At 45.6% G+C, this 24944-nt stretch overlaps 1 protein-coding gene and 1 long non-coding RNA gene across 3 annotated transcripts in view; one reads left to right on the top strand and one right to left on the bottom strand.

Moving 5' to 3' along the window:
- The window catches only part of plod2 (procollagen-lysine, 2-oxoglutarate 5-dioxygenase 2), a 34722-nt gene extending 14513 nt beyond the window's left edge, over window positions 1-20209 (top strand). The window contains exons 4-20 of one of the 2 annotated variants that reach the window (XM_076971039.1): window positions 1845-2008; window positions 4711-4823; window positions 5072-5135; window positions 5424-5521; window positions 7991-8092; window positions 9904-10029; window positions 10142-10263; window positions 11112-11216; window positions 12768-12893; window positions 14497-14638; window positions 15681-15743; window positions 16977-17090; window positions 17310-17375; window positions 17624-17728; window positions 18162-18308; window positions 18723-18848; window positions 19077-20209. In XM_076971039.1, the coding sequence (XP_076827154.1) occupies window positions 1845-2008; window positions 4711-4823; window positions 5072-5135; window positions 5424-5521; window positions 7991-8092; window positions 9904-10029; window positions 10142-10263; window positions 11112-11216; window positions 12768-12893; window positions 14497-14638; window positions 15681-15743; window positions 16977-17090; window positions 17310-17375; window positions 17624-17728; window positions 18162-18308; window positions 18723-18848; window positions 19077-19232 (1939 nt within the window). In that variant the 3' untranslated portion in view covers window positions 19233-20209. The remainder of the gene's footprint in view (window positions 1-1844; window positions 2009-4710; window positions 4824-5071; window positions 5136-5423; window positions 5522-7990; window positions 8093-9903; window positions 10030-10141; window positions 10264-11111; window positions 11217-12767; window positions 12894-14496; window positions 14639-15680; window positions 15744-16976; window positions 17091-17309; window positions 17376-17623; window positions 17729-18161; window positions 18309-18722; window positions 18849-19076) is intronic. The other variant, XM_076971040.1, reaches the window with a different exon arrangement.
- Window positions 7941-23476, bottom strand: LOC143473867 (uncharacterized). The gene is made up of 3 exons (XR_013120642.1): window positions 23085-23476; window positions 12084-12213; window positions 7941-10318 (listed from the first exon to the last, which is right to left on the bottom strand). It is a non-coding gene; the product is annotated as an uncharacterized LOC143473867 (long non-coding RNA).
- Between the last annotated feature and the right edge of the window lie 1468 nt (window positions 23477-24944).

Here is a 24944-nt window from a genome sequence, read left to right as displayed (position 1 = left end):
ACAATGCCTGCAGACTTCAAGCATTGTAATGCAACAGACAATAACATTAAGAACATTAAGAATGAGAAGTAATTAGCAAAGAACAATACAGACATAAGGTAATTAGTCAAGGACATACAAGCCATTATGTTCCACAAGCTTCCATTCAAGCGTTTGCCGCTGTGGTGGGAATACTTGGACGAGCTCTTCATTTGAAGGGGAAATTACAGCTGTGGCAGGGCCTGCCGAGGGGGAAAGGATCCTGCTGGGGATTTAATCAGGCCCTGTATGGTGAAGCCTGGGCCAGTGTTCCCAGTCTGCCCCCCCCCTTCTCCCTCATTAATGCTTTTGGGTCAAAGGCTGGTCATTCTTTTCTTTACTTTCCATGTGGGCCACATGCCTCTTGAACCAGGGCTGCTGTGAACTGCTGTTAAATGTTTAAAAATGCTTAAAAATGCCATTCTGCATGATTTCATCTGTGTTACTTTGTCATTTGACTCATAATGGGTGTAAATTATGCCTTGATATTAATTTCATGCACTTGACATAAATCTAAACTTCATTTTTTAATGAGGTAAAGAAAAAGTCTACAGTGGATCAACTTCTAGAGGACTGTGAAAGCATGTCTATTTTCATCTTTGCTTGGCAAGGGAAATCCAGATATGGAACATTCCTCAAAATAACTGGGTAGAAGCACTTTCATATGGACACAGCAGTGATATTAAAGTAATACCTTCTTCTAAAGGCTGGTATTTTTTCTGGTTTAACTTAATCAACCGGAATAAACGGGCTCCAATTTAAATCCACCGCTCAGGTGAAATTATGGCGTGTCCGTTTATAACAAGTATAATGAGTCCGTTTATAATGAATATGTGGCAACACTGGGTTGTGCTGTACAGTTCTGGCTCTGAGCTATAGAAACTGACAGTAATTACCATGATCATTGTGTAGAAAGGAGCCAGTGTTTTCAGCTCTCTCCATACCTGCCTGAAACTTGCTCTGCTCTGTGTGTTTTCACCTTTCGGAGATTCCTAGAGAGTTCTTATTATAGACTCTGATGTTTTGAGACTGCTAATTATACACGTAGACTTGGAGTTATGCTCCAAGCTTCTTTAAAGGGTTTAAATAATAATAACCTTCACTCAAACATTACTGACTATTGAGTAGCCATGTTGGTATATAACCAAAATATTCATGAAGATTCTACACAGACAGTTTTCATTTCTCCTTAATTCATTTCTTTGAAGTAATTCTGAGACGGTCTGAATGTAAAGAAAGTCTGGATGATATGTTCCTCGCATGTGGAGGGGACATCGAAGATTTTCCTCTAGGTTGAGAGCGGAATCATGGCTGTCCTTGTGAACTGTGATCAAGTTGTCCAGGGTCACGTAGGTGACCCGAGAAGTGCCAGGGGTCATGGATTCAGCTGCAGGCCAGATGGCTGGTGTGTAAGAACGGGATCTCTAGGTCATCATCCATCGTCCACTTCCTCTTTAGACATTTTACATTGGATCTTACCGTCATGGGTATAAGTAATTACTGCAATATGAGCCTACTACATTTCTGGCTCCCGTCAGACAGACTGAGCTTATTTTCTAACACTTCATCCCCATGTTTGGCAGTAGCGGACAGCTGGTGACAGTGCTGTATGAGTGTAATTGTGGATGGTTCTGAAAACTGACTAGAATGTGGAATTACTACAACTACATAGTGTGATGGTGTAGATTATTGCTTAATGAAATGTTTCATATCTCATTCTTTCTCCCACTCACCACTTCTCTTCCCTCTTTCTCTTTCACTCTCCCTCTCTCTTCTGTTTCTTTATTTTACTCTCTCTCCCTTTATATTTCTCTCTCTCTTATTAGCTATGACCTCATCTTCGCAGGAGGGCCAGAAGAGATTTTGAGGAAGTTCCAGCAGACGCATCATAAGGTGTTGTTTGGTGCTGAGGGTGTCATCTGGCCAGACGCACACCTTATGGATCGCTACCCCTACGTGCGCAGTGGAAAACGCTTCCTCAACTCTGGAGGTGCGCAATGGGAATGTTTGGAACGTGGGAAATCAGCAATAATGAGGTTCTGCAGATTTTCTCACCCAACTGATGTTTTTGTTTTGCAAAAAGAACCCCAACACACACACACACACACACACACACACACACACACACACACACACACACACACACACACACACACACACACACACACACACACACACACACACACAATCAGAGATGCAGCTTATAATAAAAAGTTTGTTTTTGATGGTTCATTGTTATTTATACATACTCCCTCCTACACCATTATTTCTCTACTGAGAAGGTGCCCATTACATTGTCCAGAGACAGTGATTTATAAGGCGTTCTCACACTATTTCTTGCTGGTCAAGTAGGGTTAAACGTTTTCTCACTTCCTCCCACTATGATTGTCTGTCTTGCTTTCTCTCTCTCTCTCTCTCTCTCTCTCTCTTTCTCACACATGCTGCAATGTGGAAGGGTGGACATTAACAGCACACGTACAGAAGGTCTCTCCTCACACAAGGTCATGGCCTTCAACCATTTTAGCTCTGGTTACATAGCTGAGCGTTCCACGGTGCATGGGTTCAGATCTGCTGGGCAGTGCAGGGATGTAAACCTGAGCCACGTGATTGCCCTGAGATCACCCAGAAGCTGCAGTTTCATTATGTGCAGTCCTGAACAGAGTTGAGTGGAACAGAATAAAGGGGAATAGTGCTAGTATTTTCCATGTAAAGATGTGGAATTTCCTGAAGGATACCAGCATGCTTCTTTATTCATGTCGAGGGGCTGACTGAATTTGTGTGCGTGCGTCTTGTCTGTGTGTGTGTGTGTTTTGCACGTGCATGTCTGTGTCCATGCACGTGAATATGTGTGTGTGTGTGTGTGTGTGTGTGAGAGAGAGAGAGAGAGACAGTGTTGGCAAGGGCACTCTCCCCAGTCCTCACTCATGGTTCATTGTCTCTACATGATCTTCGTCCCCATTTCCCCCTCTGTCCCTGTCCTCTCCTGTTGTCCAGCTGAAGCACCAGCCGTCCACACTCATCAGCCTGTGGTCTAAGCCGTTCTGGAATCACTGTGTTTATTCTGTCTGCTATTTTGAACAGCAGAATTACGGCTTAGGTTGCGGTGGACAGCGAGTCTTAGGCACCTCCTGTTTTGCCTGGACAAAACTGCGGAATTAACATGAGGGCTTTATTTGCATTGGGCTTCCTGTTTGATACGCCGGACTCAGAGCCTGAGACTGTTTTAGTGTCACTGCTGTCGTTCAGAAGACGGACGCGACAAATGTTGTGTTGACTTTGGACTGGACGCAGTAGGCCAAGGAGAAGGAGACGTGATCCACAAACGTCTCAGTCTAGGAGCTGAAGACTGGTGATATTGTGTGTGTGTGTGTGGGGGGGGCATGACTTAGTGTATCTTTGATCAGACCATTACAGGGTACATGTGTTAGGCTGTAGCAGTAAAAGTTCACCTTGTTAAAGAGAAGACATGGAAGCAGATGTCTGAAACCCTTCACATCTGTGTTGAGCTGAGACTGAACGTATTCCTTGTGTCAGTATTCGCTGCTCAGTCGTAAAGAAAATTTGTCGCCACCTTCAATTATGTCAGTGTGCCAAGTGTGTGTTTTTGTGTAATTGACACATTATATAACACAGAAAAGAACACGTCCCACTTTTTATTTGACCACACACATTTATCAGTGCCACTGTGAATAGCTATGAATGAATCCTTTTTATTGAACATTTGGATATTGAACCAACTTTATGTGAAAACCTTTAAAACTTTTACTTTTTCACTCTTTGTTGATATGTTGGTCAAATTTAAATCTTCCTCAGACAGCCCCCATATTCAAAAACCTGTACCAGTTTGATACCTATTATAAACAGGATAATTGCCCATGTTTTTGCACATGAAAATTTGTGTAGATATGAACATGCCTTTGTTTACTGGTCACATTTGATTTTGGAGGTAAAACTAGAACCAGGTCCTTTCTTATAGGTCCCTGGAGGTGGTAAAAAACTTATTGCTGTGTATAACTTCGCTTGTAAAATGATTGTGTCAGATTGTCTTGATGGATTGTCTCATGCAGTGGTTTACTGAAGCTGCCTAAAATTCTGAAAAGTGTTTTTTTGTGTTTACTGGTTTGAATGTATAGTCTAAATAATCTGAAGTCAGCAGTGTTACCCCTCTCTGTCTCTTTCTCTTTCTCTTTCTGTCTCTCTCTCTCTCTCTCTCTCCTACCTTTCTTTCTCATCTCTGCTCCTTTTCCTCTTTCTTGCCCACGACCCCCTCTGTCCAAGCGTATCTTAATAATAGACCCTAACAGTCACAGAGACCAACAACATAGCCCAGCTCTGGCCATCACAGGTTGCTGTGGAGATGGTACAGGACAGCTGAAATCCTGCTGGCCAATCCCACACAAGTGGGTTCCCAGTGCATCACCCATCTACGCCCTCTCTGGCCGTGTGGGTCAGAGAGGCGCTGTCTTCCTTCCTTCGTGTTCAATCAGCGTGCTGTGTCGACTGACACCCCCTGCTGGTCTGGTGCCAGAGTGTGCCCCGGGTCCCAGGCATTTTCCCAGCCAACAAAATGAACATGTAGCAGCCGCCGTGTTTGTCCCTCCCGTAACTCCAGTTCTTTACACGCCTCTTTTAAAATCCCAAACTTTCCTTTGTGAAGCGCAGGCCATAAAGAGGCTGTGATGTCGTTTGCAGGCTTTATGGGTTATGCTCCGTACATAAACAAGATGGTGAGGCTCTGGGATCTGCATGACAAAGATGACGATCAACTCTTCTACACCAAGATCTACCTGGACCCCCTGCAGAGGGTGAGAGCCGATGGACACCATGTGTAGTAGCATGTGAGCAGCTACTGCAGGCCCGGCCTGTGTGCTCCCAGCTCCTGACCCAGCCATGGGTTCGAGAATCACACAACACATCGAACCTGCAGAAAACATACATAATTTGGTGCTTGCCAGAGGACAGAGGTCAGATGGTCACTTCAGTCAAGCTCTTATTTTATCTTGTGTTTGTATGTGTGTTTGTCTGTGTGTGTCTGTGTGCATATGTATTTTAGGAGAGTGTTAATATGTCTTTGGACCACAAATGCCAGATATTCCAGAATCTAAACGGAGCAGTCGGTGAGTGAATTCCAGATAACTGTTTGTAAACAGATGTAGGAGTGATGTGTTGTACTGCAGTTCTTTAGCCCAGAAAGGCAATGTTGTTTTTATTAACATTAACATTAATATTTATTACATTATTATATTTATTACATTTTATTACAAGTATAAGACTTGTTCTCATAATATTGTCAGATCACCTTTCAAAATTCAGCTTTCATGTAGCAGTAGACTGAATATTGCATTACAGGACTGTAATGAAATGTGTCCTAAGTCAGGCGTAGAAACACTGTGTTTTGCTTGTAGATGAGGTTTTACTGAAGTTTGGCACAGAGAGAGTTCGAGTCAGAAACACGGTCTTTGACAGTCTCCCTGTCATCGTCCACGGCAACATAAACACGAAAGTAAGTGGCTTCCTTCCTCCTGGGTGGAACGCACTGTGGGTGCAGAATCCACACCAGCCGCTCATTTCCTGTGTTACGTCTGTCATGTCTGAAGTCTGTTCCCAAAGTATCTGGCCCTTCTGACATGATAGAGCAGGTTTACATGGCTTCTCCATTAAGACCTCCCGTCTTGGATCTGTGGCCCTGCGGTTCTGACTGGGTCTGTGAGGGGTGACGACTTTCAGGCTTCCTAAGAATGCAGCTACTAGTTTACTGAAGGATGAGAACCTCTGCCAAGAATGCAGAGTCGTTGCTGAGCCGGTCTCAGGTCCAGGAGCGACCCGCCGGGATGTTTGTCCGACAGCGACCAACTCGCCTAGACGTTCCTTCCCTTTTATCCACGCCCCTCCAGCCTGCTCTGGTTTCCATGATGACTTTAGCAAAAGCATGAGTCACCGTCTCCTAACCCTCAAACATCTGTTTGCCTTTGCTCCTAATGATTGGTCATTAACACAAAAACCTCCATCACCAGTCCAGAGGCCAGCATCCACACTCCCTCACCCGGGGGTGGAGGGGGGGCGGAGCTAGTTTGTCCTCGGGGATGCAAAGCCTGCCTCGGTAAACTTCCGGGCTCCAAGGGGGCGCGGCACGGGGCCGCCGCCCTTTTACTGGCATACGAGTGAACTTTCACACTGCAAGGATGTTAGGAAGCCACAGCTGTGAATTAACACTAGAGAGGGAAGAGAGCTGTCTGGTTTATGTCTCCTGCCTCTTTCTAAACAACAGCTTCCCAGTTTCTCTTTCACCTCGCTGAACCCAGCGATCCCGGGAGAACAATGTTCTGGCCCCTAATGAATAGACTGGCCCCTAATGTACTGCTGTTTATGTCTAATTGACATGACTAATAATGTAGGACTACACACAACACTAACAACTTCAACTGTAATGCAAGCACTGCAGAGAGCTGCATATGCTGGACATCTGTCATTCATCTGGATGTGGTTGGACTGAACAGAGAAGATCTCCTTATAGTGCTGGCTTCCACACACATGCACCTACAACACTGCTCTTCCAGACAAGACAGCTGTTCAAGAGGACAGCAAATACTGCCACCAGTCTGTGCTGTCTCTCCATCTCTCTCACTATTTACTTTTCTTTTTCTCTTTCTCACTCTTTCCCTTTCTCTCCATCTCTTTCACTATTTACTTTTCTTTTTCTCTCTTTCTCTTTCCCTTTCTCTCCATTTCTTACTCTTTACTTTTCTGTCTCACTCTCTTCACCTTTCTCTCCATCTCTCACTCTCTTTACCTTTTTTTTCCTCTTTCACTCCCCCACTTCCTGTCCTTCTCTAACACCCCCACAACCATCAGATTCTCTAAATTCAGGGATGATTTATGTTTGTTCTATGGCTGCTATTACCCTTTTACCCTGGGGTATTTATATCTTGGCATCTCACCCAGTTATTACATGCTACAGTGTTCTAGTTAGAAATGGGCTTTGGCTTGAGATTGAGGCAGAACCAACAATGATGAAGGGTCGGTTCTGGCCACTGGAATTTGAGCAGCGTTTAGGAACTGACTGTGTTTAGTCCTGATTAGATTTCCTGACTGGTGTTGATATGCTGTAAATCTACACTGCTGTGTATGCTGAACATTATGGGCGCACTTCAATAAAACATCTAAAAATTCTAGGCTAGTATATCAGTGTAAATTTGACAAAAGTTACCCCTTTAATACACCTGTCATTTGGTGTGACCCGAGACCCTTGAGAATGGACGGACCTGTGGGCTTATAAAGGGAGTCAAAGTGATGAGGGACAGGTGGACGTGATAATGAGATGCTAAGTGATCAGTAGGCGGGTGATTGTGATCTGGGGATGGACCCAAGGTGAAATATTGAGAAGTGAGCGGCTCCCCTGTGGTGCCGGTCCAGCCTACCGTGACACATAATACAAGTCCAAGTCAAATCACGAGTCAATACCAAGTTTGGGGACTTAGGAGATGGAAAAAAATGTGTTTAAATATGTTGGTGGCTCCTATTGTCTGTTGGCATTGCATCCCAAATCAAAAGTATGAAATAATGGCAAAATGGAAAATTCCAGCGCCTGGATAACGCTTATTGTTCTGAAGTTATTTTGGATGAGTCCGAGTCAAGTCGAGAGTCATTAGGGACGAGTTTCAAGTCTAGTCTGAAGTCTTTTTGTAGGCGACTTAAGTGCAACTTCGACTCGAGTCGCTCATTCGAGTACCCATCTCTGCGTCTATCATATACTTTAAAGCCTGCAAGCTAACCACCATTCAACAGTTAACGTGGATCAGTCTTTATTTATAAATATATATATATATATATATATATATATATATATATATATATATATTTTTTTTTTTTTTTTGCAATATATTTTCTATGCAATTTTACACACTACATTTTACATTTTTCTCTTGTGTGTTTGGATGGAACATGCCTAAATAATTCCACTTAATTGTTACAGATTTATTTGAACTACCTGGCCAACTACATCCCCAATTCCTGGAACTATGAGCAAGGCTGCAGTGTCTGTGACCAGGACACCGTGGATTTGTCTCAGCTCGCGGTGAGTCAACCTCCATGAACCTCAACAGCTTCTCTTCATCTTTCAATATCTTCATCATAGATGAAAACGATCGCACACAGTTGAAATATGAGATCAGGTATGTTGGAGCTTTGACCCACTGTTCTCCACCCGACAAATTGGATGTTGCAGGACTGGGCATCTGTGTAGAGTGTGTCCAACGATAACACACGACTCACCGAGCGTTTCCTCCTGACCTTCATTAAAGATGCACAAACTCTCTTGAGGATCCTCTCTAGGAAGAGGAAGCTCTTCTGTGGTTCAGGAAATGGCTTTCTGGTTTTAGAAAGTTCTACCTAAAAGGGTGTCACTGTGGAGCAGACGGCATTTTAGTGGGTTACCCAGTAAAGAGAGAGGGAGGGAGAGAGAGAGAGGGTTAGAGGGAGAGAGAGATAGAGAAAGCTGCTGAGACCGGTCTGTTATCTGGCTGTCTTGTGTCTGGTTTGTGTCTTGTGCATATTGCCATTCTTCCTCACCCCTGAGTAATTCACCACACAATCATGCTGCATGCCACAGCACATACGTCCCAGACACAAGAGAAACACACACGCTAAAGGAGCCAGTCGTAAATGAGTTTGAGAGTTCACCGCCCCCGCCCTCTACAGGAGTAATGAACAAAGCTGTTGTAATAACCAACTTCACCATAGCACCACAGGGACTGGATCAATTTAAAGACAATTAGAAATGCACATATCTATGAAGATGACCAGCCACATCATTGAATGAGACACACATCTGTTTCTTTGGGCATAAATTACTTTCACTTCTCATGTATTTAAGGCGTTATGGAGCTGCATGCATTGTGGCCTTCCTGAGAAGGCTCGAGAACGTTCCCACGCAGATCAGCACAGCCTCTGTCCCATTCTCCTCCGCTGTAGCAGTCCAGCTCATTCCGCAGCCTTCTTCTGCTAACGTGTGGTGAGCTTCAGAGTCCAAGCAGGGCTAGATGCATATTCACATGTACATTCGTCTCAAGGCCGTTGGCCTTAGCGCTGAGGCCAGCGGTGGGTTGTCAGTTTTGTGGGCTGCCACAAGCGCTGTGGACTGCTACAGACACAGTGCAGCCTGTGTCCTGCCTCAGGGACCCCTCAGCTTCTCACGGTGGCTTTGGGGAGTTCGGAAGGGGCCTGTTTTTGTCTAGGAACAAACTCAGTCATATTTCCACCACCTTCTCCGCCCATTCCTCCACCATCCAGTCCTCCTTGCCCTCTCGGTCAGTGACAGTTTAAGGGCCTTTGGACCATGAATCCTCCCTCCCTCTCTCCGAGCGGTGTGGAGCCGAGGTCGGATTGCGTTAATTACATGCCTCCGCCAGGCTGCCGTTTCATCTGGGTCCAGGGTCCAGCAGCCAGTTGGGAGGGCTTGCGTGCCCCATGCACCACTGCACCATGGGAAAGCAGAACTGCCTGTCTGAACTGCGGTCTCTTCCACCACGAACTGGGTGCTCACAGCTCCTCGGGTTAATAGACTGGTGAAACCATCCTGTGTACTTAAGAGCTTGTGCCGTAACTCACTGAAATCTTCAGGCATGATCTCAGTGGTGCAGATATGCAGACAGCGTGTCAACGACACTCTTCATAGCCATGAGCCCGTTTATAGGCCGTCCTGTAAATGACACGCATCAGCCGTTCATGTGCTCTGGTTCAAAAACAGCACGCGATTCCATAAAAGAGCCAGTATTTGTGCAAACACAACTGTTTTGAGATATGTTTTGAAATAGCTTCAAAATGCTAAATAATCTTCTAAATAATCTTCAAGTGCAGGGCTAACAAAGTTCCCTTCCATCAAAACAGGAATATCCACGAGTGAGGGTCGGAGTGTTTATCGAGCAGCCCACTCCGTTTCTACCCGAGTTCCTGCAGCGGCTCCTGACCCTGGATTATCCCAGAGATAAACTGGATGTGTTCATCCATAACAGCGTGAGTGTACAGCTGCACTGACGGTGGGAACTGGCTTGATCTTGTGGGCGGCGTGAGTGACGTTTTACACTAAGCTGCCTGTGACATTCTTCTCCTGTCTTTTGGACACCAGGAGGTTTACCATGAGAAGCACTTGCAGGCCTTCTGGGAGGAGAACAAGGAGGCGTTTGGGAGCTTTAAAGTTGTTGGCCCTGAAGAGCCGTTGAGTCAGGGCGAGGCGAGGAACCTCGGCATGTAAGGAGACCATCTCACACCGCTGACATCTAGAGTCCTGCTTCAAAAGTGGGCACTGAAAAACACAAGGTGTTTGTAAATGAGAATTGTGGGAAAATCATATCACAGAGCAAGACAGCTGTATTATAATATTCATTGAGAACAAAGGGATATTTGTGAAATTTTGAAGGAAAACTCAATGAATTGATTAAGAAGTAAAAATAGAAGGAAATAGAGGGGAAAAAAAGAAAATTCCTTTAATGTGCTAAGATTATTTGTTTCATGGGTTCAGAAACAGATGTGTTCCCCAGATAAGACCAGTGTAGATACTTTGCATAACACAGCAGGGTTTGGCTTTATTACAGCACCCAGGGACCAGATGCAGCATGTACCATGATGTGATCTCTTTAACGGACCCTGTCCAACTTGCTGCCTTCGTGCCCAGTCCTCACGCACTCACTGATTGGCTCACAGGAGCCTGGCTCAAGCACAAAGCCTGATCTGTTCTTGCGTGCCTGCTCTGAAATGCAGTGCATCAAAGTACTGACCTGTAGCAGTCAGAGTGCTCCACTCACCCGTTCCCCTGGGTTTCACAGGTGTAGCGGCTGTATGTGCGGAATGCACCGATCGTTACTGTTGTATGCATGGCAGTTTGCCATAGCGTTGACTCTGCAGAAATGCTTCTTTAGTGTAAATGTCCTTTTGTTTTGCTAGCCCATTAGGGCAGCTTTATTATGTCAGAAGGCTGGTTTTGCTGTACAGGACTATGGTGCAATGATTTTAAGGTCAAATGTGGAGGGGGAATCAGATCAAGGTAATTCAGCTGAAACAGCTGAATTAGTATTTTCTCTGTGCTGTTGTTAAAACAGGGACCTGTGCCGGAGGGATCCTGCATGTGGTTACTACTTCAGCATTGACGCAGATGTCGTGCTCACCAACAGACAGACGCTAAAGCTTCTGATAGAGCAGAACAGGTATGTGCCCCTGTCATACCCCATACACCCTTCTGATAGAGCAGAACAGGTATGTGCCCCTCTGATACCCCTTACACCCTTCTGATAGAGCAGAACAGGTATGTGCCCCTCTGATACCCCCTACACCCTTCTGATAGAGCAGAACAGGTATGTGCCCCTGTCATACCCCATACACCCTTCTGATAGAGCAGAACAGGTATGTGCCCCTCTGATACCCCCTAGACCCTTCTGATAGAGCAGAACAGGTATGTGCCCCTGCCATACCCCCTACACCCTTCTGATGGAGCAGAACAGGTATGTGCCCCTCTGATACCCCTTACACCCTTCTGATAGAGCAGAACAGGTATGTGCCCCTCTGATACCCCTTACACCCTTCTGATAGAGCAGAACAGGTATGTGCCCCTCTGATACCCCCTACACCCTTCTGATGGAGCAGAACAGGTATGTGCCCCTGCCATACCCCCTACACCCTTCTGATAGAGCAGAACAGGTACGTGCCCCTCTGATACCCCCTATACCCTTTTGATAGAGCAGAACAGGTATGTGCCCCTCTGATACCCCCTAACCCTTCTGATAGAGCAGAACAGGTACGTGCCCCTGCCATACCCCATACACCCTTCTGTAAGCTTCCACAGGAGCTGTCTGGAGTGTTTGCATGAGGGACGGTATCCCTTGATTTCAGAAACCACGAGAATGTCGCCACTGACCAAAACGAAACTCCCTCACCGCTTAAAAATAAGCTCTGGTGACTTCCTGTTTTCCTTTGCTGTTTGGAAACAGGGCGGACTGCTTTGCCAGATCTTTGAAGTGTCATTCAGCATTAGAAAAACATTATTGCAACTTTCTTTTTTTTTTCTCCAAACCCACCGGCTTCATGAACAATTGTCTTAGAGACAGCTGCAGAGTCCATGAGTTGGTGTTGTATCCAGCCTCCCATTGCTAAACCTCTGCTTGGATATTTCAGGATGCCGTGGGAATTCTCTCTGCTGGCACCCAACTGTGGAACAAAAAGGCAAATCGTAACTTTAGAAAAGTGGCTTTTATTGTCTCGCGTTCACATTGCCGAGGACAACTGTAATTTTCTGTGATGCATTTTCAATGACATGTTTTTCCTCACGGTAGTGACCTGTGTGTGCGCTAGTGGTATCATGTTTCTGCACCAGACTGTAATTCTCACCATCACACTCAGCACAGCACAGTCTGTAAAAGCAGACCAACTGCTTTTGAACAGCTCTTGAAAAATAAATATATGAATAATAAATATATAACAATACTCTACCATAGTTTAAATTAAATTAAATTAAATACCATTAATTAAAATAGGTATTCCTTTAACAATGTATTCATTTAATGAGGTAATTCTTTATTGAGGTATTACTTTAAAGCTCATCTGACTTTTCACTTGGTCACTTGATCTGTTACTTCAGTTCAACTTGTCGAGTCTGAGCGTGTGTGTGGAGTTGACCACATTACGCCCAGATATGATGCCAAAAGTCACTGACTCTGATTCTAACAGATACATTATGCACCTCTCTGCTTTTATTCCCTCAGGAAAATAATTGGCCCCGTGGTCACTCGTCACGGCAAACTGTGGTCTAACTTCTGGGGATCGCTCAGTCTGGATGGCTACTACGCACGCTCTGAGGACTACATCGACATTGTGCAGGGGAAGCGGATGTGAGTGTGAGGGCTCTCCAGAGCCCTCTCCACACAGCTCTTCTAGAGCCCTCACCACACAGCTCCCCCAAAGCTCTCTCCACACAGCTCCCCCAAAGCTCTCTCCACACAGCTCCTCCAGAGCCCTCTCCACACAGCTCCTCCAGAGCCCTCTCCACACAGCTCCTCTAGAGCCCTCATCACACAGCACCTCTAGAGCCCTCATCACACAGCACCTCTAGAGCCCTCATCACACAGCTCCTCTAGAGCCCTCATCACACAGCTCCTCTAGAGCCCTCATCACCTCTAGAGCCCTCATCACACAGCTCCTCTAGAGCCCTCATCACACAGCTCCTCTAGAGCCCTCATCACACAGCTCCTCTAGAGCCCTCATCACACAGCACCTCTAGAGCCCTCATCACACAGCACCTCTAGAGCCCTCATCACACAGCACCTCTAGAGCCCTCATCACACAGCTCCTCTAGAGCCCTCATCACACAGCTCCTCTAGAGCCCTCATCACACAGCACCTCTAGAGCCCTCATCACACAGCTCCTCTAGAGCCCTCATCACACAGCACCTCTAGAGCCCTCATCACACAGCACCTCTAGAGCCCTCATCACACAGCTCCTCTAGAGCCCTCTCCACACAGCTCCTCTAGAGCCCTCATCACACAGCTCCCCCAAAGCTCTCTCCACACAGCTCCTCTAGAGCCCTCATCACACAGCTCCTCTAGAGCCCTCATCACACAGCTCCCCCAAAGCTCTCTCCACACAGCTCCCCCAAAGCTCTCTCCACACAGCTCCCCCAAAGCTCTCTCCACACAGCTCCCCCAAAGCTCTCTCCACACAGCTCCCCCAAAGCTCTCTCCACACAGCTCCCCCAAAGCTCTCTCCACACAGCTCCCCCAAAGCCCTCTCCACACAGCTCCCCCAAAGCTCTCTCCACACAGCTCCTCTAGAGCCCTCATCACACAGCACCTCTAGAGCCCTCATCACACAGCACCTCTAGAGCCCTCATCACACAGCTCCTCTAGAGCCCTCTCCACACAGCTCCTCTAGAGCCCTCATCACACAGCTCCCCCAAAGCTCTCTCCACACAGCTCCTCTAGAGCCCTCATCACACAGCTCCTCTAGAGCCCTCATCACACAGCTCCCCCAAAGCTCTCTCCACACAGCTCCCCCAAAGCTCTCTCCACACAGCTCCCCCAAAGCTCTCTCCACACAGCTCCCCCAAAGCTCTCTCCACACAGCTCCCCCAAAGCTCTCTCCACACAGCTCCCCCAAAGCTCTCTCCACACAGCTCCCCCAAAGCCCTCTCCACACAGCTCCCCCAAAGCTCTCTCCACACAGCTCCTCTAGAGCCCTCTCCACACAGCTCCCCCAAAGCTCTCTCCACACAGCTCCTCCAGAGCCCTCTCCAACTATACAACTCATGTATAAGTTAGAATGATGTAATCACAGAATGTAATAAAGGATAACATGCTTTCTAGTACATCACCATGCAAAACCATCTATCACAGCCAATAAGCTCATACTAGCCTTTAATGAGAATCTACTCTGATGTACAGTAGGACGAAATAAATTGCTATGGTGTGGAAAGACTTCTCTATGTCTCTGTGACAGTGGTGTGTGGAACATTCCCTACATGGCACACATATACCTGGTGAAGGGTGACGTTTTGAGGAGTGAACTGAGAGAGAGGAACGTGTTTGTCCTGGAGAGGCTGGACCCTGACATGGCCTTGTGCAGAAATGCCAGAGAGAGGGTGAGACAACCAGCACACAAGCTCACGTTAGCCCATCATACAGCACCAATCGCAGCTCAATATCTTCAAGGACTTTTTCATTTGAAGCAGGGTTGTTGAGTAAATTAGTGTGTTCTAATGAACCAGAATTCCATAAATCTTTGGTAACTTCACATTTATTCTGCTCTGTGCCTACTGGTACTGTATGATGCAAATGCATTTGGCAGGCAAGCTATAATTTCACTTAACGTAACTGCCTGCTCTCTTGAGAGCTGTTACATTGTACAGAATTGGCTAGTTTATCATCGTCATGTTTCCTAATGCTTTTAAACTGCTGCTGCACTTCTAGGCCTAACAGATAAGTTACCAGTGCATCCCCAGCATGTTTGCTGTAGCCTGTAGGATGTGTTCCAGGTCTGTCTTCTTCACTGGCACACATCCTCTCCTCTTCAACCTTTACCTTTGACCTCTAACCTGTGAATAGAGCGACCTGGCTTTCTTTATCTCCTTCACATGTTCCTTTCATGTCCAGAATTCTGAAAGTTCTCTAATCCATCCCCTTATCCATCCCCACACTCCCATCCAGTCTTGCTTGTTTTGGTTTGTTTTGTTTGTTGGTTTGCTCCTGTTTGGGCCTCTAACACATTTGATACATCAAGCGCTGATCACTTGAACCATGTGTGCCGAGAGCTGGGACGGAAACCGTGGACCAGCTGGAGATCGTAAAACCACCAGGAGGGCAACTTCTCCTCATGTGTATGTGTGGCTGTCCAGCAGGTCCTCAGCATGCTTTAGCTCTGCTTAACATGGAGCCTGTCATTGGCCAATAGATTGGCCAAGTGTAAAGCTTTGAGTCAAACCTTTTCCTGCTCTGCATGTGATGGAAGTCCAGGCCTTCTGGTCTACTGGGCCAGTTTTCCTCTCTCCTGTCCAGCCACTTCCGCTGGCCTGAAAGGGCGTCGCCCACATGTGCAGCGTCTGCATCACATGATTCTCCATGTCATTCTCATGTTTCTAAACAAAGATGTTTCAAAGTTGACATGGTGCTTTTCCTTCGTTTTAGACAATACACAGAGAGAAAGACTCTCCTTCTCCGGAGTCATTCCATATGCTCAGGCCGCCAAAGGTTTTTTTATATATATATTTATATATATATTTATTTTTTATTGTGAACATAAACATCACTTTTCCAAATGGTTCACAAGTGACTCATTTTGCAGTAGGCATAAAACTAACCTGTTATGAATCATTTCTCAGTATTCTGAACATGCAGTAAATTATATGCAATCCTTAAATATTAAATTAACTATTGTCAGATTATGCACAAAATCTGACATACTATATAAATCATAGATCTAATCTAGACATTTACAACACAAAAGAATCTGCATGTCTAAATAACTAAATTCTGTTTTTATGATTAATAATCCATAACATTAGATCTTAGCTGCATGTTCTCATAGACAATGCTTTATAGTGCCCCCTAATGATGATTTAATACTGAGATTGTTTTGGAATGCATCCTGCAAGACAGATGTATTCAGAATCTCTGCCAAATCCTTTGCAAAAGTGATGCCACAAGCCAAAGTTTTGACGACTGAAATTGCTTTTTTGATAGGGCTGGGTAGAAAACACCTGTCCTCCATCAGAGATGATCCATCAGCCTTTAAAGCTGCCTCCCTCTGTAGCGTGCGGTTGGCCGATAGTGATCAGGGCACAATAACGGGCACCAGCCTCCCATAATTCCCTGTTGCGACGTCCCCGAGCAGAACAATAATGTACCACGTATCCCTCTTTAAACCCCCTGACCTCTCTGAGCCTGGAGGACAGCACCTGCACACACACCTCAGTGCAGCACGCCATCTTAGGGGACGTGCTGTGTCCTTTTAAGACTCCTTTCACAAAGTCGCCATGCAGAGCAGGCAGAGTGTATGGAGACTCACACATGCCTTATAGACAGAAGGAAATTGCGGTTCCATGATGGAGCTGCTCCGTCCCCTGGCTTCCCAACACCACCCTGTTCCTTTCTCCACCCTCCCTGTCTCCCATTGAGAAAGACGTACCGAGAAGCACAGATTCATTAGCATAAATTAGGTACTTTATTGATCCTGAAGGGAAATATTTTACATATGTAGAAATAATCCCTGGTTAGATTTTGTAGTGTATTTTCTAGGTTTCCATAATTTTCATGAATGTTGTCTTGTTACTGATTAAATGGTTCAGTGATTTTTAGCATTGTTATCAGTTTTCTGCTTTGTTGATTTCATGTTAATTAATCTTGATCATGTTACTTAATCTTGATCATGCTAATTAGTTGTGGAATGAGATCTTGTTGACTGTGTTTCTATGTATGCTGCAGGGTGTTTTCATGTACATTACCAATCGTCATGAGTTTGGAAGGCTCATTTCTACAGCCAACTACAACACCTCCCATTTTCACAACGACTTATGGCAGATATTTGAGAACTCAGTGGTGAGTGGACAGATGTTTCTCCTTATCATAAAACTGTTAATATAAAACCAGCAATGAGAGTGGACAAGCAGATTAACCTTTTTTGTCTTTAACTCTGCTGGTCCTTATGGTGCTGATTTATAATCTTATTTAGACAACACTCGTTAGCTGAACGCAAGATGGGCAAACAGGGCCTCTCAAAAAGACTAAAACCGCACTGACTCTCTGCTTCCTCTGCAGGACTGGAAGGAGAAGTACATCCATCCCAACTACACGCAGATATTTACTGAGAACCATGTGGAACAGGTAGTGGCATGAGTCCCAGCACCATCAGACTGACTGTATAAGTGACCAGTGACTGGATCTCCACTGTTAATGCTGGGATCCAGGCATCATCAGACTCTAACAGACTTACACAAACAGCCGAAAACACGCCAAAAACAAACCTTCCTCTCCTGATCTCACCAGCCTGCCTCTGTGCATACATGTGTGCTACATGTGACTGAACCCTGACTGGGCTGAGCATTAGTGTGTGTATGTGTATGTGTTCACAGCCATGTCCAGATGTGTTCTGGTTTCCCGTGCTGACTGAACGGGCCTGTGATGAGCTGGTGGAGGAGATGGAGAACTATGGATCGTGGTCTGGTGGAAAACATGAGGTGAGTCAAAGCTGTCAGAGACTCTTGCTGCTCAGAGACTGACCATGAAATATCCCACAACACCCTTAAATACATAACTCCTCGGCCCCTTGACTGGCAGTCATTTAAAGGGAGCATGGTGGTTGTAATCAGTCAAGAGTTTATGTGAAGGACATTTTCAAACAATCACAAGCACCTCAGGGATGAGGAATAGGATCTGGTCTCTGCCCTTTAAGCCAGACATTGTGCCACATGACTCTTACCTTCTCCTACAGACTCTAAAGGGCGAATAAATATAGTCAATTAAAGTCAGAAACTTGTCAAAGGCTACAGTAGTTTGGTTGAATTACATTACAAATGGAACTGAAAGATCTTTCTAGCCAAGGTTGGGCAGTCCCGCTGAGGAGCCATGATTTCTAGCTGTCCAGACATTAAAACTCGTTTCGCTCTACAGGACAGACGCATCACGGGAGGCTATGAGACTGTCCCCACTGACGACATCCACATGAAGCAAATCGATTACGACAAGGAGTGGCTGCACTTCCTCCGCGAGTTCATCTCGCCTGTCACGCTGAAGGTCTTCTCTGGATATTACACCAAGGTTAGCTGGCGTGGCCCAGTGCGGGCTGGAGGTCTCTGGGCTCAGTGGTTTCCAGTTCAGCTGCTGAAAGTTGTGCGGTGCGATGCTGTGTGAAGTCACGTCTGCGCTGCTGGGATGAGTGCACGGGTGACGGGTTTAGCGGCCGTAAAAACCTCACTGCCGCCGTACCAGACGCTCTCTGGTTGAGGGAGCCGGTTGGAATGTGGCCTGCTAAAATCACAAGGCTGCTGTTATTATGGAGTTGAACGTCAGGACAGCAGTAAAACCAGGGGACTCGGGCGGCTCCGATGCCCATGGTCCGGGGAACATGCATGCACAACAAACCTGTAGTTCACTCAGATGCTGACCGTGCAGCAAGTGAGTGTGAAACTCCAGTGTCACATGCTGAACGTGTCTGTCTTGGGTCTGTTCCAGGGCTACGCCATCATGAACTTTGTGGTGAAGTACACTCCTGCCAGACAAGCCTACCTGAGACCTCACCACGACTCCTCCACCTTCACCATTAACATAGCACTCAATCACAAAGGCTCAGATTTCCAGGCAAGCATATGATCCCTTTGTTTCCATTGTTATATTAATGTACAGGGTTAATGAACTATGGAAAATTCCACTGGTCACAGATGATTACACCATATCACACTAGATTTTTAGGTGTTTGCCATGTGCACATATTTTCTCTAGGTGTGGATGAAAGAATTAAATCAGACTAAAATATTGCTGGTGCAATATCTCATGGCTTCCCATGTTTGATCATTCTGCTTTCTCCAGGGAGGGGGCTGTCGATTCCACAGGTATAACTGCTCTATAGAGTCTCCCAGGAAAGGCTGGAGTTTCATGCACCCAGGCAGACTAACACACCTTCACGAAGGACTGCCTACCACCAATGGCACACGTTACATCGCAGTGTCTTTTGTCGACCCATAACTTTTCCTTTGTTGTTGGACATTTTAGGTTCTGTGTGTGTATGCAAATGTTGTGTGCTGTTGTTTTTTTTTTTTTTTTTTTTTGTGTGTCGTTTTTAAATGTTTTGGTTTGTGGCCTCTGACGTTTACTACTGTGCTAAGAAGAAAAAAAACAACAAGTTCAACAGACGGTCACCAAGGGTTTGTGGGTAGTTACATTTCCACACACGAAAGCTCACATACAGATACAGTCCTGCACACACATGCACACACACACTCATACACATACACACACACAACCAAACAGGCAAAGACATACAAACAGTTCTGCATGCCCCTACACAGGCAGATATAAAATGACTATAGCAATTGCTGTTATGTGCTCTTTAAAATCAACACTGCAGGGAATTCAGCAGTCATTTTCAACAGAATGAGGTAAAAAGTGAAACTATTAATAGAATGTGGTTAACTATCCACATTCTTCAGGGGAGAGAATGCCACCCACTGTAGTTCACTGAGGTGCTGTTTCATTTTACGTTTTTTATGGTTTAAAAGGTCAGTCTTTGAATTTTTTATAACAAACATGATTTTGTTGTTAATAGCCAGCCACGAGAAATGGCAAATATATATTTGCACATCAAGTAAAAGAAAAATGACAACAGGGTTTAATATAAATTCTGGTTGAATGGAGTTTGATAAATACTGACTTTTACTTGAAGGGTAAGTTTTCAGGATGTTTAATACATTTTAGATTGAATTTCATTGTCAGTTACTTCACCTTAGTGAATTCGTATTGTTAGCCTACAGGTGCATAGAAGCTGAACAAAAATGTGTGCTGTTAAACACAAGGTGAAGCGTGCTGGCTGTGGCTGTTTTGTTGTTTCCTTTTTGGTTGAAAGTTGTTATTTGTGAATGAACCTTGAGCCTTACCCAGGTCCAACTGTTTTAACTTATTTTGCAGCTGTTGAAAACTTAATAAAATTTAAAAATTAAAGTGAAGAGTTGTTTTATACTGAACTGATACTCCAGTTAGATAGGAGGTAACAGAGTTATAACAGTTCCTCCAAACAAACAAACAAACAAAAAAATAAAAACAAGCCCCACTGCTGTCATGTTACCACAGGTTTGACCCCTTGGTCAAATCCCTTAAGCCCCAGTTGTTTGAACTGTACTCGATCACAGCTCTAAGCCTTTTGTCTTGGATAAATGGACTCACACACAGCCACCATGTGCACTTCAAGTCACAAACATTCAACTGCACAACAGCTGTAAATCCTAATCTTTAATACTACTAATACTAGTAATAGTCCCCAGCATACACCCGTCCCCGGAGTGGACACACCTTAGCACTCTTTGGTGCCAGAACTACACGATGTGCAGTTCTGAGTCATCAGCAGAAACACAGAGGAAGAGGATGATCGAAGAAGATCATGAGGAGTTCCCCTTCTGAGTCTTGTTTCATCTCGAAGTTCCCTCCTCATTCTCAGCGATGTTGTGTGTGCCTGTGCTTATTAGGGGTCTGGACCTGGATTCTTCGTAAATATGATTTATGTAAGGCTGCCCAGTGCTTTGCAAACAAATTTGAATTTGAACTTGCACAGGAATGAAGAGGTTCAGGAATGACAGGAATCCCTGGGCGTATATGAGCCCAACCATCACCTCCCAGCGTTGTGGCGTTTGCCTGAGGGGGACTGAGGTGCGGCGGTAGAGGAGCTCCAGAGGCAGCGAGGCCGTTCTCCACAAACATCTGGGTCCTTTTACCACAAACGGAGACCAGGTCGTGCCATTTGTCACGTCCAATATCACGTCATCTGGAGGTTAAAAGGAGCTGTGTGGTGTGTGGAGGAATCATTTGTTTGAGCGAGTGCCGTTGAGGTACACTCCTCCTGAGGCCTGCACAGAGGTGAGAGGAGGTGTCTCCTGTGTCTGCTTCTCTCACACACACACTCCCTCCTCCTCCGTCTGCCTCTCAGAGGTGCTACCTGACCGGCAGCACGTTGCCGCTGGCGTTTCCGTGTACGTCTGCGCGTCTGAAGCTCCGCTGAGAACCTGGCGTGAAAGGAGAACCCCGGGTCGTCCGCAGGCACACTGCACCCGGCTGGAGAAAAGAGCCTTTATGCCCCAGCACCTCCCTCCACCTCCCCACCTCCTCCCTCTCCCCCACCTCCAAACCCACAGGCCCGAGTCTCTGAAAGGTGACATTGACGCTGCAGAGCAGTGCAGGAAACCTGCTGGAGTAATAAACTAACAGCTTCACAGAGAACAACTTCTCAAACAGCGCTCAAGGCGGGAGCTGCAGCCGCTGCTCCGGGAGATCACACAGAGGCGGGTCACACAGCACCAGACGCGCAATGTCAGACTGGGCCACCGGGCCCGATTTACATTTTTCTCCCTTAGTTAGTTCCGAAACTCAGATGTTCCACGTCCCAAAATTCGATGACAGGCCACAAACTGCAGGGCATTAGTGAAGTTTAAAGACCTTTCACTTAGCCTATAGGGCGTTTTATATCCAGTATAGCATTTATGGTCAGATGCTGGAAAGCAGGCTTGGCACGGAGCGTAATGTGCGATGGTCAGACGAAAGGAAGTGTCTCTGTAACTGCAGGGTGCCCGGTGACAGTGATTACCTGTTGTGTTACACTCATTACAACCATGACCACACACACAACTAGCCCTCCCAGCAGGCTGCAGATTAAACTAAAGCATGAAGTGGCATGAGAACTATGGAGCTCTTTCACAACAGTCTGACCAGTCACAGAGAACATGTCAGGACATTGAGAAGTTTGAATGTCAAACAGTCTGTATGTGCATAGCAGTATTTTACACACACACACACACACACACACACACACACTACAAACATACAGACATTCACCCTGACATGCACAAGTGACACAAATGTACCTGAAACTTTCCAGAGTAAAGAGACATGAATACACATGCACAGTCTTGTTTACTATTAATGTTACACCCAACCCTAATTACACCCAACCCAACCCTAACTTAACCCTAACCTCAGTAAGCAAAAGTAGCTTCAGTATTTCAAATGAAATGACCATTACACACACACACACACACACACACACACACACACACACACAATACACGTGTGCATGCAACAGAGTGAAGCAGTGGAATGCCACCACCCTGTTTACTGCGGCATCTGGCCGGGGAGCCCAGAGTTTACCAGCGTCTGTGATTAAAGGAAGAATGGTGCCAGGCATCTGAGCAGGAGCCGCCGCAGACGTGGCCCCCACGAGAGCCACAGAGACGGAGTTGCCCTCCGTCCTCCAGCAGCGGAGATACGGCGGGCACCGCAGCACACCACCTACACGGCCTACCGAGAGAGGATCCCTCCCTGGACTCCCCTTCACTCCCTGGACATCCTCCCTAGTCTCCTTCACTCCCTGGACATCCTCCCTGGAGTCTCCTTCACTCCCTAGACATCCTCCCTGGAGTCTCCTTCACTCCCTAGACATCCTCCCTGGAGTCTCCTTCACTCCCTGGACATCCTCCTTAGAGTCCTTGTAGCTCAGCTCTGTTGCTGGAGGCATTGCAAATTTTGGTCACACATTGTAGTGTGTAGTGTAGTATGTAGTATTGGGTCCAAGAAAAACATTTCAGGTAGTTTTGTCCAGACACACGCAAAGGATGTGTGAAAATCATATAAGTTTATATAATCTTTATTATATAAAAAATATTTTATGAGAACAATTTTGAATTTGAATGCTTGAGTTTTTTAAGAATTGTGTAAGGCATGTGCAATTGGTACAACTTTTACAGTACATAGCAAATGTCAACACTCAACTTCAACATTCCTCTACTAGAAATACTAGAGATGTAAGCATTTCAGGTATGTTAGAGTAGATCTTACCTGAGCCTTGCATTGACCCCTTCAGTTTGGGCATGGGGTCCTGAAGGAGGCTGAGATGGCATGAAGCAGGTCTCAGCAGAGAAGATTCCTTCTGTAGAGAGAAGGTTGGACCTGTTCAAACCGGCATGTTGATGCAGTGGGCCTTCATTCTGTTCCAGTTCTTTCCTGAAACACACACACTCATTAGTCAGTGTCATGCTTACATGCTTTGCTGCACCAGCTTGTTTCAGACATGTAGCTGTTTTGTCCTTTGCCATGCAGGTCAGTGATGCGTGAACACTTGCTTAAACAGGGGCTCCCAGGTGGGGTTTGTAGAGAGGGAAATGTTTCACTGTTTTAAAGGGCTGATGGTGGGAGTGATAGAGTGAAAGAGTGATACCTTGATGTACGTATTAGTTGTCCCCAGGACTCGTTTAAAATTCAGAGGGGATCGTGCTTTTTCAGTGTACGCTCCGAAACTGTGGAATAACCTACCACCTGACATTCGCGATGCTACCTCTGTCTCGGCAGGTTTAAAAACCTATTTATACAAACTTGCATTTGTTCAGTAAGACACTGTGGTAATGTTTGGTGCATTGATGTATTGTATGTTGCTATTTTTATTTATTTTATTTTTTATTTTTTTCGATTTTTGATTGTTTGTTGTATTTTTTTACTTTACACACTATTTATGAGAACATGTACAGCACTTTGGGCAACCTTGGTGGTATAGAAAGTGCTTTCTAAATAAAAATTTACTTACTTACTTAATTGGGATTTTTTCAGGATTATTTAGCAAAACAAGACTCGCAAAATAGTAAAATTTGTAATGAGAGTTTATACCCACATGTAGATTCCCAACCAGACCAGCTGTTCCCTTAAAGGCTTTAGATGAAGATCTGTAGACACTGGATTAAACTGCCACATACTTCATCTCTTCCAGCAAAAAAGACAGAGCAGAGAAAGGAACAGAGATTGCGTTTGAAATGAATCTATGAACTGTGTATTTAGATTTTAATTGAAAATAAATAAATACATTCTGCAGACACCATTTTAAGTTAAAGAAAATAAATAAAGTCTCAATGCCATCCTTCTCCCTTGCACATCTAAACAGGTTTTCACATTTATCTTCACAATCACCATGGCACCATCATCATCATCATCATCATCAGTTATGAGATCCAGGGTGTGACATCCCGCAGACATCTGGATGCTTCAAATTGTGTTCAGCAGTCCACCACCCAATAAACCCTTCCTCACATCCATCGTGTGTGAGAGGGTCCAGCTCCGAGTTGCCCGATCACGCAATGAAGCCTGGAGGCCAGCAGGGTTTAGACCGCATCCCCAATTTGTTGTTCATCTCCCTAACACATCTCCCCAACACAGCCTCGGTCAAAGAGGTGTGGAACACGCTCATTCACGTAAACAGCAGTTATAGCTAACTGCATGCTTGTCTCCCCAGCGCTGGTCCCATTTACCACAGCAGGGACAAGCCCGCTGAGCCCCATTTAGACTAACGACACAGTGACGCCCCGTAAAAACAATCAGACACCCAACACTCCCAAACAGACGTTTACTGATCGTCGGTGGTTGCAGTATTGGTGGGTGGGGGAATGGCTCAAGGAGATATTTACTGCAGTCAATGACACAGTTTTAAGAGCTTCCATTTGTAGCAAAGCCATTAATTAAAGTAGTTCTTTTTCCCATGTGGATTTATGGAGTGCCAGTGTTGGAGTGCCATCAGATTGGTGTGGATGGTTTAAGTACGTGTATGATAGGTTGTGTGGGACATGTGTGATTGGGATGGGGTGGTGTTGGGGCGGTGTTGGGTCAGTGCTGGAATTGCATGAGAACTGTACAGCTCGGTCAGAATGGTCATGG

Source organism: Brachyhypopomus gauderio, chromosome 13 (genome assembly GCF_052324685.1).
Source record: "Brachyhypopomus gauderio isolate BG-103 chromosome 13, BGAUD_0.2, whole genome shotgun sequence".
In the NCBI taxonomy this organism is placed as follows: Eukaryota; Metazoa; Chordata; class Actinopteri; order Gymnotiformes; family Hypopomidae; genus Brachyhypopomus; species Brachyhypopomus gauderio.
Note: the sequence above shows the minus strand (reverse complement) of the source record. Positions and strands in the feature narration are given on the sequence as shown.